Here is a 14,842-nt window from a genome sequence, read left to right as displayed (position 1 = left end):
TCAAAGGTGACTTGTTTCCTCCAGGAGCAATGCCTGCTTGCACAGACAGCATAGGCCCTGACGCCAGGGTCTGCCCACTGAATGGGCAGATGTCTTTCCCGGTTACAGCCAGCCCAACTTCCTATGTGAAAGATCTATTCTCTACTGTCTCAGAGATGGTATGATATAAGTACTAAGACAAATGATTAGAATCAGATTACCAGTTGCAGCTCTCTCACTTACCAACTGTGTATCCTCGGGCAAGTTACCTAACCTATCCAAGCCTCAGTTTCCAATTCTGGAAAAATGGGACAATAGTACCTCCTACATAGGGTTGTTGGGGATACTGAGATAGTATATATAAATAGGCCTGGGCTATTTATGGGCTTAGAAAATACCTACGTTAAACTAGCTCCCAGTTAAAACAATCAGACAGAAGGCTATGGAGTAAGGGTTATCTTTATTTGAATTGCAAAGTATAAATATAAACCAGGTTTGGAAATTCAGGTTTGTAACAGTTCAGTAATGGCACCAGAAACTTCCAGAAGGGACCACGACAGCATACCTTTGTAGTTTTGGTGAGGTGGGTGGGTTTACACAAAAGCCCTCCTCACCTCCAACCTTCTCTGTAGCAATTGGTAGGTTATCGATTACTAAGAACAGTCAGCTCCAATGTTTCCTGTTCCTCCTCAGCCTTTTTCTTTGCTAATACCTTTTCTAGATTATCCTCTGCTGCATTGACCCCTGCATGGAGTAGCACCAGAAGAATGGCAGGATAAGAGAAGTGTCTTGACACAAGGGACAGTGAGTTCCCACTCTGTGGACCTGGACCCATGGAGGGTGAGGGGCCAGGAAAGCTTCAGGCATGGAAGCCCAACTTCTTCTGAGACTGGGCAGGGAGAGGACACAGGGGAATACCGATATCTGTTACATCTTGACATCAGCACCTTGGGCTTTCAAAACACAAACGGTAGACACAATCGCCTAGGCAAGACTGCCGTCCAACTCATAGAGTGGATCTGACAAAGTTAATTCCTACAGCCTGACCGTACAGAACTCCCCCTGTGGCACTCAGATCATGGAAGATCTTCCGAAATGTGGACAGACAATAGAGTACTACAGATGGATCACAGAGCCATCTCACATTTGCAGCAGAGGAGACTAATGCTGAGCCAGAGGGTGGGGGATGCAGGGTGGAGGGCCAGGAAATTGCCAAAGTAACAGTCTAGGCACTTGAAATATTATTGTTAGATTGTTAAAAACTAAATAAATTAACATACATAGAATAAAATAAATATATAATTTAAGAGGCATTTTACAAACAAACAAACAAAAATAGTTGTTATTTTTCCATCTGGGTAGAAGTCTCAAAATTCAGAGTTCTCAGGTTTATGGTATTTCACAGTTAACTCATCAAATTCAGCACTGAAGGGTCCAAATGGCAGATCCCTTGGTGGCTTGTTGAGCACATGGCTTCTCAATCTTTGTTACTTTCTTCCAGTCCCCGAATCTTTCTTTCTTCCTCTCCTTCCTTCTTTTTCAGGCAAAGATCCTGGAGCATATGGAATTTAACTGGCATTTTAATCCAGAAGATAAGTGTTTAAACAAACTTATGGGGGTAAGTAGGGCTTGGTGGAGGAGAATCAGAAGGGCACGAAGGTCCCTCACTTTTGCTTTCTTCTGACCCAGATCCCACTGGACATATTCTGTTTGGCACTTGAAGGCTCTGGTATTTTGGCAAAGCAGTTATGGGAGGCCCAATTTAGATGGCAACTGGGGATGAAGGAATCTTCATGGCTAGTTGTGAAGTCCTTCCCCTCTGCAGAGTCTGTCATCAACTTGTATCTTCTCAGAGGTAGCAGTCCCCAGCTGATTCCTAAAGCACAAGAAGAAGGCATTTAAAGCTGGATCCAGCTTAAGAGGTCTTAAGAGTCTCCTGGGTCCAGCTTTAAGAAGTGGAAAGAGGGTTTCCCTGGTGGCGCAGTGGTTGAGAGTCCGCCTGCCAATGCAGGGGACACGGGTTCGTGCCCCGGTCCGGGAGGATCCCGCATGCCGCAGAGCGGCTGGGCCCGTGAGCCATGGCCGCTGAGCCTGCGCTCTGCAACGGGAGGGGCCGCAACGGTGAGAGGTCTGCGTACCGCAAAAAAAAAAAAAAAAAAGAAGTGGAAAGATCTCTGGGAAGGGGTGGGAAGGAGAAGAGACAAGGACAAGAGAAGCTGTCTTCTCAGGCATTGGTCTTGGGTATCTCTCTAGCAACTTCCACCCTAAGTGGAGATGCAGCACTGAGAACCTTTTTGAAAACAATTCTGCAGTGGGACCCTGACTCCATAGCAGCCCAACCCCTAACTCCTAGGTCAAGAGAAGAATTCAGCATGCCTAGAAACAGATCCAGGAAAGGTGGTGATGGTACCATTGGGCAAAGGATGGACCATTACCTTGAGCACAGGTTTCTCTCAGTGGGATGTAGTCATGCCCAATTTCACTTTCTCTTCATTTTCCACGTCATAACCTCCTCTCCTGTGGTACCTGAGGAAAGTAAGTTTTGTGAGCAAGCTCTGCCTGCTACAGCAGCATGCAGGCCCCAGAGCTGGTCCTTCCAAAAGATTCTGGCCCAGTGATTCTCTCCATACTTGGAAAAGCCCAGAGGATACAGCAGCTCAACAGACCTCTGGCCAAAGGTCCAACTGCCCCAAAGGATGCCTGTCTCTAATGGCAGGCTACAATTTGCTAAGAACTTTCACCTCATTTATACAATCCTCACAACATCTTTATAAGGTAGGGGAACAGAGATTACAATCACTGAAAGATTACAACCCTTAGAAAGACAGGTAACTTGATCCAGGTCTCACAACACATGAGTTGCATGTTTGTAAATGGGCACAGGGTGCTTAGTAGGTCTCCTCAGTCTAGAATATAAGCTGGATTGAAAGCATGGCCTGGGGACTAGATGCCCCAGATTTGGAAGGATATACCAATAGCACCACCCATGCCCTGACTACCAAACCACACCCTAATGCCATCAGAGAACAGAGTCAGGAAAAAGAACTGTGTGAAGATGTGGCTCCATGGGTGGGTTGCTGAGCCTGCTGTGAGAAGCAGGACCTCCTATGGCCTGGCAATTTTTTTCCTGGGCTCTAGACACTGGACATATGTCATACCAGAGAAGCCAGGTTCTTGGAGAGCCTGTACCCAGGAATGTTAGTCAGACTCCTAGCCCAGGATTTGGGAGGTTAGAGGGCTCATGTGACCATCAGGTAGAAGATCCTGGAGGAGGAGGAATAGAAGTGATTTGCAAAAACAGCCTGTAACACTCACCAAAACATGAGAAGTCCCACGATGACCAGCAGACAGACGGATGACAGCACCACGACCACCACAACCAGGATGGTCGTGTGATCATAGGTATATAAACGATTTTTCACTGGGAGGCTCAGCCCATGGCACCTCTCTCCATGGTAACCCAGGTGGCAGCTGGTCCAAAACAGAACAAAGCAGAGATGAAGTTAGTGGTTTGGCTTCACTCTTGGCAACGGGCCACCTACATAAGCCAGAGCCCACTCCTCACAGCTTCAGCCTGTCAGTCCCTAACTGTGATTCCTGTCCTTCCTCTAGCCTCCTATAGTACAAGACTCTTTAGAAGCCCCTCTAAAGGCTCTGTGCCCTTCCTCCTTCACTCCACGCCCTCCCCTTCTTCATTCCCTTTGGTCCTCTGGCACAAAATTCCTACTCCGGGCAGGGAAAAAGCAAAGGAGGACTTCAGGTCTTGGCTAGATTGTTCCACGTGTGGATGATTAATTACATGTGTGTTAAAATGTTCAGAGGACTTGGGCACAAGAGCTGGTGGGTTGGACTGAGGGGATTCAGTATCACTCCCTCTTGTGAGGCCCTTCAACACTCTGACCCAGAAATAAACCCAGCCTTCCCCACCAATGCTTCCAGCGTCCAGTCCCTCTGCCACTGCCCAGCCTATTAATAGGCCCTGCTCCTTTGCCAGAAGTCATTTTTCTCAAGTTTCCTTCATTTAACTCCCAGCTCCCCCTGGGTGCAAGGCCCAACTTGAAAGCTGAATTTTGGCCTTTGGCCTCTGAACGCTGGGCTATCAGGCCTACTTCATCCCAGGACAAAGCAAACAAACCAAGAAAACATCTTCTTGCCTAGCTGTTCTGCCAGTACATTTTAGAATGTCACAAAAAAAACCTTGGCTTTTCTCACTCAAGAAATAAATCAGATGGCAACTGCCTCTTCTAACACAAAACTTTTCCTGGAAGCCGTTGGGAAGATTGAGAAGTGCCTACAGCTGAACAAGCACATTCACGTCCCTTTCTTTTTTTGCGGGGGAGCTGCGCGGCTTGGCTTGTGGGATCTTAGTTCCCCGACCAGGGATTGAACCCAGACCCTAGGCAGTGAAAGCGCGGTCCTAACCACTGGACTGCCAGGGAATTCCCTCACATCCCTTTCCTTATCTGAGCATCCCAGAGATCCTTTGATATAGGTAGGAGCCCATGTTACAGAAAGGCAGAGCTATTTTCCCCACGGTCACATAGCAGGGCAGAGACATAGACACAGATTGTCTGATGGTGAGCTCAGTGTGCTGCCCACACACATCCATAAATGCCCAGTCAGGGATGCCGTGGCACTGTCTGCCTGGGGACTTTAGGCCACTAACTGCTGAAGGAAGCACCGAGAACCCGGTGGCCCTCTATTCTGAACTGCATATCCTCTGGGGAAAAGGTTAGGCACCTCATTCCTCAGAGCAAGGAATCCCTTCTTCCTGCCGAGAGGTACCAGGAAAGTTCCAAGGAGCAGACCTATCAGACCCAGGGGCCGGGCTGCCCCTGCCTTCCTTCCCAGCACCTCTTCCTTTCCCAGCTCCTTCTGGGTGTTTCGGGGAACCAACTCACTGCAGGATAAATGTAGGTCAGGCCCACAGCAGAGCACACAGCTCCTTGCCCAGCCTCTCCATGCATCTGTCCCATCGGCCCAGGTGGACAAAATAATGACCCCTATCCTGCCAGGACATAGAGGATGCTCTTAGGAGCACCCCTGGAAATTCACTTGTTCAAAGAACTTTTTAAGACACTGTCCTTATCGACTAGCTTAACTGAGACTCATAACACCCTGGTAGGCAGGTATAACCTCTTTTACATATTGAAAGACTACGATTAGGGTCAGAGAGAGTAAATGATTTGCTAAATGTTTCACAACTAGGGAGCAGAAGGGCCAAATTCCAAATTCATAATTCTTTCCATTCTGAACAGTGTAGGTTACCCCAAGGAAACACATATCTGATGGGCTTGATGGGTTTCTGGAGCAGAAACAGAGAGCGGTCTGACTCTGCTCTCTCAGTTATTATTACTGTTATCTTGAATGATAAATAACAATTAATAGCACACATTACAGGCTTACTATGAGCCAAGTACTCTGTGCTAATTGCTTTACAAGGATCATTTCATGTAATCTTAAAAACATCTCTATGGGCTTCCCTGGTGGCGCAGTGGTTGAGAGTCTGCCTGCCGATGCAGGGGACGCGGGTTCGTGCCCTGGTCTGGGAAGATCCCACATGCCGCAGAGCGGCTGGGCCCGTGGGCCGTGGCCGCTGAGCCTGCACATCCGGAGCCTGTGTTCCGCAACAGGAGAGGCCACAAGAGTGAGACGCCCGCGTACCGCAAAAAAACAAAAAAAACCAAACATCTCTATGAAGTAGGAGTTACTATCCCCATTTTAAAGATGAAGAGACTGAGGCCAAACTTCTGTTAGATAACCTGCCCAAGATTACACAGGTAGTGAGTGGTAGAACCAGGATTTGACTCAGCAGTCTGGCTGACTTCAGAGACTGTGCTTTCCTGCGGGGAGGGAAGGTGAAGTTGAGTCTGTTTTTCACTTCCAGCCCATCATTCAAACCCCACAGGTACTTACTCAGATGATAGAAATAAAGCTTGGCCTCAGAGTTCCACAATTCAGTTACATAATCCCTCCACCCCCACCCTGAGTCAAAAGGATAATAATGTAAACATCCTAATATTACCCACGTCCCCCTCCCTTTGCTGGCTCCCCCAGGGAAGGAGCATTCCAAGCATCCCAGGGTGAGGGCAAGATCGTGTGTCTTGCCCAGAGCCAGTGACCCATCAAACTGCGATGTGTTGCTCCTACCCACGTCTGTGGCCCATTTCAGAAGTTGTATTACAACAGAAGCAAGGACCCTCTAGAGTACAGAGACATCTTCCAATTTGGATTTCTCCACCCCTACCCCAGGAGGTGGAGGGGGCACCATTTGGCGCAGGGGACTCAGAATACATGAGTTCCAGACTGGTCCTGCTGCTATTTCTAGCCAGGTGATCTGGAGCAAGTTACGGTCGTGTTTCCAAGCTTCAGTTTTCTCATGTGAAAGGCAGGAATAATAAATGCCTACCTCACTAGAGCTTTGTGAAGCTCAAATGAGATAATACAAATAAAAGCACTTAATAAAAGGCCAAGTCCCACATGTGTGGGAGTTACTATATAATCAGATTCCGGAGGATACTGCCCATATCCTGAGGAAGGGAGCACCAAAGTCAGACGGAGCCAAAGAGAAGGGGGCTCGCCATTCCTTCTTGGCATCTGGGCAGTGAGGCCAAGTAGAGCCTTCAGGCCTGTCTCTCTTCCAGCTCTGAGTCCTCGTCAGGCTAACTGTCCCCAGGCTTCCTCCAGCCACAGGAAACTTTGCAGCCAGTTTCTGGGTCAGCAGCTCATCAGGAGTCCCAGGAAACTGCTCTTTGAGGGCAACTTTTGGCTGGTGACACAAAAGGGTTTTCCTGTGGGTGATGGCTGCAGAGGGCTGGTTTAGGAAGCCGGCCAGCCTCAAGCTCACCACGGCAGCCTGACACACCCGGCTGGTGGTTGCTGGGTCTGGAGGCAAGAAGGAGCCACAAAGCGTCCCAGATGTAGGTGCCCAGATGTCACATTCTCCCAAACCAGGAGCTCTGTGTCTTCTTGCTGCCTGCTGCCCTGAGTACCAAGGGCTGGAGACAGGAGGCTGCCAAGCCAGACACAGAATCCAGCCCCTTGAAAATCTGCCTAGGAAGCAGACACAGAGTCTTCACATCAGATTCCATGCTCTTCAATTAGAAAAAGCCTTAGGAGACCTCTAGTATAATAGCTGCCCTCTGTAAAATCGTGCTCCAACTCTGTAAGAACAGACAGGGAAGAAGGACGCAATCCAACACCCAGTGCAGCTTGGGGGCATGAAAAGCATGTTGGACGGGAAGTCAGGCACCTGAGTGCCTGTCCTGTTTCCACACACTTTATTTAGCTGTTGATCTCAGACAAATCACTTCCTACTTCTGGGCTCCAGTTTCCTCATCTTTCAAGTACAGACAGCAAGCCCTGCCTACCCAGCAGAGGGCTTTTGAGAATACAGGGCTGTATTTTCCCGTCCCCTAGAATAGCTGACACCAAGTAGGTGCTCAACAGAGACCTGTTGGGCTCAACTCATATTAAATGTAAACTGTAAAGCTCCATGGCAAAGGAAGGAAGGCACTGTCACAGTTACCATCACCATCCCTAGGGCCACCTTGACCCTGGACACCATTATCTAGGTTCTCTGGGTTTAGGTGGTCAGTCAAGCTCAGCTCTCCAGGAGAGAAGCCTTAAAAGAGTTCTCAGCTGAGCAGTGGAAGTCCGTCCACCAACGCCCTGGACCAGTTCGGCCCAGACAGGTTTCTGGACTTGATCCATCTTGACTACGCTCAGAGTCACTGCCTCCACCCTGTGCTAATGAGGCCAGTTTACAAATTTAGGACAAACATTCCCTGCCCTGTCTCAAGACTTCTGGAAGAATAATTGGGGGACTGTCTAGGTCACTCTTTTTTTTTTTTTTTAACATCTTTATTGGAGTGTAATTGCTTTACAATATTGTGTTAGTTTCTGCTGTATAACAAAGGGAATCAGCTATATGTATACATATATCCGCATACTTCCTCCCTCTTGCGTCTCCCTCCCACTGTCTAGGTCACTCTTAAGCAACCCTCTCCAATACCAAGCTCTTGACAAGGATATGAAAGGAGAGGACACACAAGTGACTGTAGACATGGAGGGGGGTGATGGGTCTGTCTGACAATTGCCAAATACAGGGCAACTCTGCTATATGAGATCAGATGGGATAAGGAAGCTTTAAAAAAAAAAACAAAGGATCTGTACCAATCACAGCAGAAGAGATGCGAGGCAGCCAGCCTTCTTGACAGGCTGGGAAGCGTGTGCACACAGCAATCTCCTGACTCTGTCCAGAGCCTCCCAGGTCACAGAGGTTGCCACTCCATAGAAACTCAAGCCCAGCAGACGAGAGTGCATGTTTACAGCCTGATGTGGGTGTTGGTCTCAGGCACAGTGGCGACATTATGCCTGCCACAGAGCATGGCAGTGTCGTCATCCCTGAGGGGTTGCCAAGGCAGCCATTTGCTGGGCTGGGCCTAGCAGAGTGGCTGGGGAATCCATGGCCTCTCCACCCACACCCCTGCCCAGGGAAGGGGTGGTACTGCCTGACCGGGGGCTGATGCCTACTGAGTTGGGTTCCATTTTCTGTTAATCTTACACAAAGGAAGTGTTCTCCCACCCCCATAGCCAAAGGTCAATACCCACCATGTCCCCACCTCCTGGCCCTGGCCAGGGTGAGGAAGAAGGGAGGAGGGGCTTCTCCCTGCTCCCACAATGATTGCTTTCTCTACAGTCCAGCCATGTCTTAGAATCAACCCACATTTGCTCATTCATATGCACATATGTCTGAGTACACATACCTGCATAGCACATATCCAAATGCACCTCATACCTACCTGCAGGACGTGGGAAAGAAGGCCACGGGAGCTCCACTCCACCCAGGAGCCCCACTCTGCCATGTTTCCTACTGGCTTCTCCCATCTGGAGTAGGGCATGAGGCAGAAATGAAGAACCTGCCTTCAGGTGTCAGCTCTCCTAGCGTGTGCTCATTTCTGAGCAAGCAGGAAATGCCCCCAAAGATGAAAGAGCGTCACAAACCCACGCCACAGGAAATTGCATCCTATGCTGGGGGGAGCCCCTTCCGCTGACTAAAAATATTTCCCCTCCTCCCAACTTCCTCCCAGAGGTTGAGAAGAAACTGGGTGGATTTATGAATTCAAGGAACAGTGACAACCAGGAACAGCCATCAGGCTGACAAAGAGTGAGCTGTTAACAGTCAGCCCCGGGGAAGGGACACTTACATGCAGGATGGAGCCCGGAGCTCCTTCACATATTTGCATTCTCCGTGGATGCAGAAGTCCTTGTATTTCCGAAGACATGGGTCTCTCTTCTTCCCTAACCCCTTGCCTTTCTTCTTTCTTTTCCCACGCTCCTCCTTGCTCGGTGTGGCCAGAGCTTGTGGCTTGGAAGAGAAAGCAGCTGCGGTAGAAAAGTACCCTGTTACGTCTTTGACTTCCTCAGGGGAAAAAATCAGAACAGCACAGTGTCTGGAAGGATGTTTTGATCCTACCTGAAGTCAGAGGCCTGGGAAGGCCTCTCGGCTCAGTGCCTCCCAAGAGCTGAAGGAAGACTGGGCAGACCTCCCAAAAGTGGTGGAGGAAGTAGAGGCTGGGGGGTCCCAAGGAAGAGATTTCATAAACTCAGTTTAAGAACCTCATTCTATGGACTTGAGGACACGGGGAGGGGGAAGGGTAAGCTGGGACGAAGTGAGAGAGTGGCATGGACATATATACACTACCAAACGTAAAATAGATAGCTAGTGGGACGCAGCCGCATAGCACAGGGAGATCAGCTCAGTGCTCTGTGACCACCTAGAGGGGTGGGATAGGGAGAGTGGGAGGGAGACGCAAGAGGGAGGGGAGAAGGGGATGTATGTATATGTGTAGCTGATTCACTTTGTTATACAGCAGAAACTAACACACCATTGTAAAGCAATTATACTCCAATAAAGATGTTAAAAAAAAAAAGACTACTGGGTCCAAGTGACACTAAAAAAAAGGACCTCATTCTAAGAATGCTGGCTTCTGTTGAGTAGCTTCTGTTGAGTAACTGCAGCTGATTGGGCAGTTCTACTAACCTCACCCCCACCCCACTGTCCATCCTCATCTCCTACTCCCCAACGCCCACTTGGTTCTATTTTGGCCTTAAATCAGCCTCATTTCCTGATGCTACACTCAGTGACCCATTTGCAGGAAGACAGCGTCAGAGATAAAAATTGCTTCTGGAGAAGGTACTTGGAGAGTATTTTAGAGGGAAGAGGCTCCTAAAATAAGAACAGTGCCCATATCCAGGTGGTCCCCTCTGGGGTACCCATTAGCAGCAGCGGACCATGAGCCCAGAGCAGAACCAGGCTCAGGGACAGCAAGCAGGCCACCCCTGGTCAGAGATTTGCTGTTTTAACTTTTTAAATTTTTTTAATTTTAAAAATATTTTTATTGATCTATAGTTGATTTACAATAGTGTGCTAATTTCAAAGAGCCTTGCTTTTTTGACATCAAGCAAAATATCTACCCTGCTCTGTGTGCTATTTGCAGCTCACCACTTCTCTCAAAGGTCCATTTACATATATCCCCAGACGTCCTGTTTACAGCTCCCTAGGATGGGGAGTACAGTGCACAAGAAGCAGAGAGATGGAAAGTAAAGAACTATCAGAAGGAACTAGAACAATGATAACTCTCCCCCTTCTTTCCACACTTAAAAAGGGAAAAACAACCTCACACAGACATCCAGCTGGGACTGATCATGGGCTATGCCCATCAGCCCAGGGGTCTGACACAAGTCTCCCCTCCCCTGTCCCAGCAGAAAAAAGGTGCCTGCTGTCTATGGCTATAGCCACATGTCTGGTAGAAGGATGAGCGTCATACATTAGACTGGAGTCCTAGGATCCTCAGGGTGGAATTGACTTCAAAAAATATGGCTTTCCATTTTCTGTTGAAAAACTTGAGGTCCTGAAAGGCAGTGACTTGCCCAAGGTCCTACAGGTTTGGGATCTGAAATGTGGTCTCTAGACTCCATATCCAGTGCTCTTTCCCAACACACCAAGCTGCCTCACACAACCCAGTCCCCTCTTCCAGACAAGCCTAGAGCACATGGGATGCTGAGCCAGGAATGAGACAATGAATGGGCTCTGAAGTTAGCAGACCCATGCTCGAATTTCAGCCATGTGATCTTGGGCAAGTCACTTAATCTCTCTGAACCCTGTAGCTCTTGGTAAAAAGTGGAGAACAGGTGTTCCTATCTCAGAGGGTTGCAGCAAGGATTAATTAACCCACAATAACATGTTAAGTGCCTAGAATGCAGGAGGCACTTAATAAATGGTAACAGTTATTTATTTTAGGTGATAGGATCCCTAGACCTGAAAAATAGTCTTTGCCCAGCAAACCCAAGTAAAAAGAAGAGGCAGATGCCAGTAGTAGTCCCATAGACTCTTGTTTCCTCTGGTGCAGACCCAGGCCCTTTCAGAACTCAGAAGGTGAGGCAGATGCTCAGAGGAAACCAATGACCACGGCTGTGGTGAAATTGAGGCAGGAGGGCCCAGCCGATCAGAAAAAGGAGGGAGAGGGACTTCCCTGGTGGCGCAGTGGTTAAGAATCCGCCTGCCAATGCAGGGGACACGGGTTCGAGCCCTGGTCCGAGAAGATCCCACATGCCGTGGAGCAACTAAGCCCGTGCGCCACAACTACTGAGCCTGCACTCTAGAGCCCATGAGCCACAACTACGGAGCCCGTGTGCCCCAACTACTGAAGCCCACACGCCTAAAGCCCGTGCTCTGCAACAAGAGAAGACACCACAATGAGAAGCATGCGCACCACAACGAAGAGTAGCTCCCGCTCTCTGCAACTAGAGAAAGCCCGCATGCAGCAACGAAGACCCAGCACAGCCAAAAATAAATAAATAAATAAATTTTTAAAAAAAAAGAAAAGGGAGGGAGAGAGTGACAGGGTGACAGCCAGGCTCCTGCCAGGGAGAGGGAGCAGTGAGTCAGGTCTGCAGAGCTAGGAGGAGCAGCTGTGTGGGTGGAGGGTGAGTCACAGCCCAGCTCTGCCCTGCCTATGAGGAGAGGGCCAGGAGAATACAGTTGTTCAGGCCAGGAGTGACCCCCAGAGGGCCACTGTGAGAGGATGGAAGGTGGGAACCCAGCCTCAGCTTTGGGGCAGACCCCTGATGTATACTAAATAGAGATAGCACCTGAGGGAAACTCTGGGTAAGGAAGAAGGGTGGCAGAGGAGCAGACAGAGCCAGAACAGGTGGGTATCTTTCCAACCAAATATAGTCATTCTGGGGCTCCAGGGCTCAGTCCCTGCTCCACCCTTAAGAATCTCTGCAGGTGACTGGGGGCAAGGAAGCAGGCAATACTGGAGGCTCTGGACTCTGCTCTGTGCTTGTATTTACTTAGCCACAGCACCTCTGCTGGTTGAAGGATCCCATTTGGCCCTTCCTCCCTTGGAGTCTCTCTCAGGGACTCAAGGTGGTCAGAAAGTATCCAGGCTTGTGTAGGATTTGTAGACACCCAGCATATCAATACAGCTCTCTAGGGACCCAGTGCTCACCATTCACAGCCTCCCGAGGAGGTGCTGGCCTAACCTGAGGGGGGACCAAGTGCTCCTCGTTCCCCTGTTTCCCCAACCTGGAGACAGGTGGATGGAGGAGACTAACACTGCACACCTTGTATGTGCCTAGCATCTCCACATCTGTTACCTTATTTTATACATAATAGTCAGTTGATGTGGGAATTAGGGGTTGTGCACATTTTTTCACAGAAACTCTAAGGAAAGCATCTCAACCATTCCTTGTTCCTATCACCCAGCTTACCTCAGAGGAACGTACCAACCCCACACACCTTGCCTGTTTCAATTTGCCTCAGAGTATCCAGAAAGGCAGCAACGTGGCATGTGAGCCTACGTTGGGCAAGAAAGACAACAGGATCTACATTCTAGGACCCCCCAGTGAGTTTGTCAGGCCAAGCGGCTTTTCCTTGAGGTTCTCCATGAAAACCCCCAAACCATAGGTGTGCCCAATCGGCATAAATGCCAGATCCACTTATTCTTCAGTTGTCCACCGGGGTCCGAGGATGGGCATCCCTCACACCCACCTCTGAAAAGGTCCAGGTCTGTCTCTTCCAAGTCCAGGACTTCCCGGCCTCGGCCACCTCCCGGGGGCAGCAGCTGGTCCGTAGATTGAGTAGGGGAGTCCAGATTGCTGGTTCCAGCCGCCAGCCCTCTTCGAAGCCGCTCCAGGCTGTCGCCGGTCACCAACGCCGAGAGCACTGCGGGTGAGGGACGAGGCCGCTTCAGACCCGCCGCCCAGACCCCCGTCGCCACGTACCGCTGCCGGCGCCCGCCTGCCAGGGAGCACGGGCCCCACCAAGTGGCCCGCGCCGGGGGCGCTGCAGCGATCTTCCTCCGTGTCCCCTGCAGAGCGTCCCCATCCCCCCCGACCCCCGGCAGCCCTCTTACCTGCAGCCAAAAGGAGCTTCAGCACCACCGACGGCAGCAGCTTCATGGTCCCGGACTCGGCGGAGGCGGCGAGGCAGCAATCACTTTGGAGGCGGCGGCGGCCACCGGGCGCTGGCACGGGAGCCGGGTGGGAGGAGCACAGGAGATCCTGCCGGGCACGTTCTGCTGCCGGCCTCTGCGTGCAAGCCTGGCTGGGATCTGAGCGGAGCTCGCGGCCGCTGGGCGTCTCTGTATTCACTCGGTCTGTCCGTCCGCCCGAGCCCTTGAGCCTCAGTAAGTAGAGCCAGCCGCCTTCCGCGCGCAGCTCCCTCGGTAGACTGAGCGCTCGCGGGCTTGCGGCCGGGAATAAGGCTCCGGGAGGCGCCGAGACTCCGCCCCGCCCCCTGCCGCCCCGCCCCCCCTCCTCCCGCGCTGGGACTCCCGCCGGGCTCCAGGCGCCTGCCGCCCAGCCCCGGACCCCGTGGGCGCGGCTGGGAAAAGGGGCGGGAGAAGGGGGCGGTGCTCACATATTTTGGGACTAGGCCAGAGCAGCCGCGGCCTGACTGTGGGTAGGGCTGCTGACCGGCAGGTGGCGGGGACCAGCTCCTACCTTTCCCCAGATGTTTGTCACGCTGCAGCCTTGGGACTGCTGAGCTGCGCTTCGCCCTTGGACACCCCTCAATCCTTCCTCTCTTCCAGGCCTGGTCCCTCCGGTCATCCCTGCTCTAAACCAGAGACCTCCACCCATGTCATCTTCTGAGCTTCAGAAATCCTCTTCTTTGCCTACCGATAAATCAAGTAGTAAATAATAATTAATTCATTTATCATTTAAAATTAGACACATGAATGCCAGGAGGTCTTGTGAGCCCAAGGTTACCAGAGTTGCAGTTGCAGGCACCTGGTATCAACCCAGCAAAAGCAAAGGAAGTTAGTGGTATTCTTCCAGCCACTGGAGTGGCTTCTCCCCATCTTTGTCCCAGAGGACATTGTCTCCATTAGGATTTTTGAACTATTGAGTATAATTCCCAGGCTTCTGGGATTGGAGAGACACAGGCTGTGAAACAAGCCTCCTACTTTTCCTTGCCTTTGAACACCACCTTCTTCTCCAACATAAAAGCTGAGCCCCCTCCCACAGGACCCAGCTGGCTAGCCTAGGTTGCCACGTTCAACAGGTGCCAGGAGATTGACGTGTTTTTCTTCCAACTTACGAATTTTTACAGGGGTCTTCTGGAGTCAATGTCCTGACCCAAAGAAATTACTCTCTCAGTAGGCATTTCAGCTCCCAGGGACACGCTGGGACGGGAGTTGTATGACACAGGGCTGGGTTGGCATTCAGAGCCCTCAAATTGTGCCAGGTAGAGCTGCTTGCCTGATTCAGCCCATGTGTAGGGATAAAAACAGGCCTGCTATTTATACATAGTCTATCCCACTCTCCCTCCCCATCCCCACTTCTGCAGGGG

The 14,842-nt window shown here is 50.6% G+C and overlaps 1 protein-coding gene across 2 annotated transcripts; it reads right to left on the bottom strand.

The window, feature by feature from the left end:
* Nucleotides 1–420: 420 nt before the first annotated feature.
* Nucleotides 421–13,738, bottom strand: HBEGF (heparin binding EGF like growth factor). Of its 2 annotated transcripts, XR_004349298.1 has the most exons (7): nt 13,404–13,727; nt 13,040–13,213; nt 9,189–9,366; nt 8,784–8,868; nt 3,295–3,450; nt 2,415–2,505; nt 421–1,855 (listed from the first exon to the last, which is right to left on the bottom strand). XR_004349298.1 is itself a non-coding variant. In XM_032627683.1 (6 exons), the coding sequence occupies exons 1-5, from the start codon at nt 13,447–13,449 to the stop codon at nt 2,433–2,435; spliced, it is 627 nt and encodes a 208-aa protein (XP_032483574.1). In that variant the 5' UTR covers nt 13,450–13,738; the 3' UTR covers nt 421–1,855; nt 2,415–2,432. The 2 variants fall into 2 exon arrangements, 1 of the variants encoding a protein (XP_032483574.1); XM_032627683.1 differs by lacking the exon at nt 8,784–8,868 and having other exon boundaries at nt 13,404–13,738.
* Between the last annotated feature and the right edge of the window lie 1,104 nt (nt 13,739–14,842).

Source organism: Phocoena sinus, chromosome 3 (genome assembly GCF_008692025.1).
Source record: "Phocoena sinus isolate mPhoSin1 chromosome 3, mPhoSin1.pri, whole genome shotgun sequence".
NCBI classification, from domain to species: Eukaryota; Metazoa; Chordata; class Mammalia; order Artiodactyla; family Phocoenidae; genus Phocoena; species Phocoena sinus.
This window is presented reverse-complemented; position numbering and strand designations above follow the sequence as displayed.

Bases quoted from the DNA above. Each gene is read 5' to 3' on its own strand.
- HBEGF (XM_032627683.1), bottom strand. From the start codon at position 13,449: ATGAAGCTGCTGCCGTCGGTGGTGCTGAAGCTCCTTTTGGCTGCAG. The intron at 13,214-13,403 runs GTAAGAGGGCTG...CCTCACCCGCAG, and splicing joins GAAGCTCCTTTTGGCTGCAG to TGCTCTCGGCGTTGGTGACC. The intron at 2,506-3,294 runs GTGAGTGTTACA...TACTTTCCTCAG, and splicing joins GTGGGACTTCTCATGTTTTG to GTACCACAGGAGAGGAGGTT.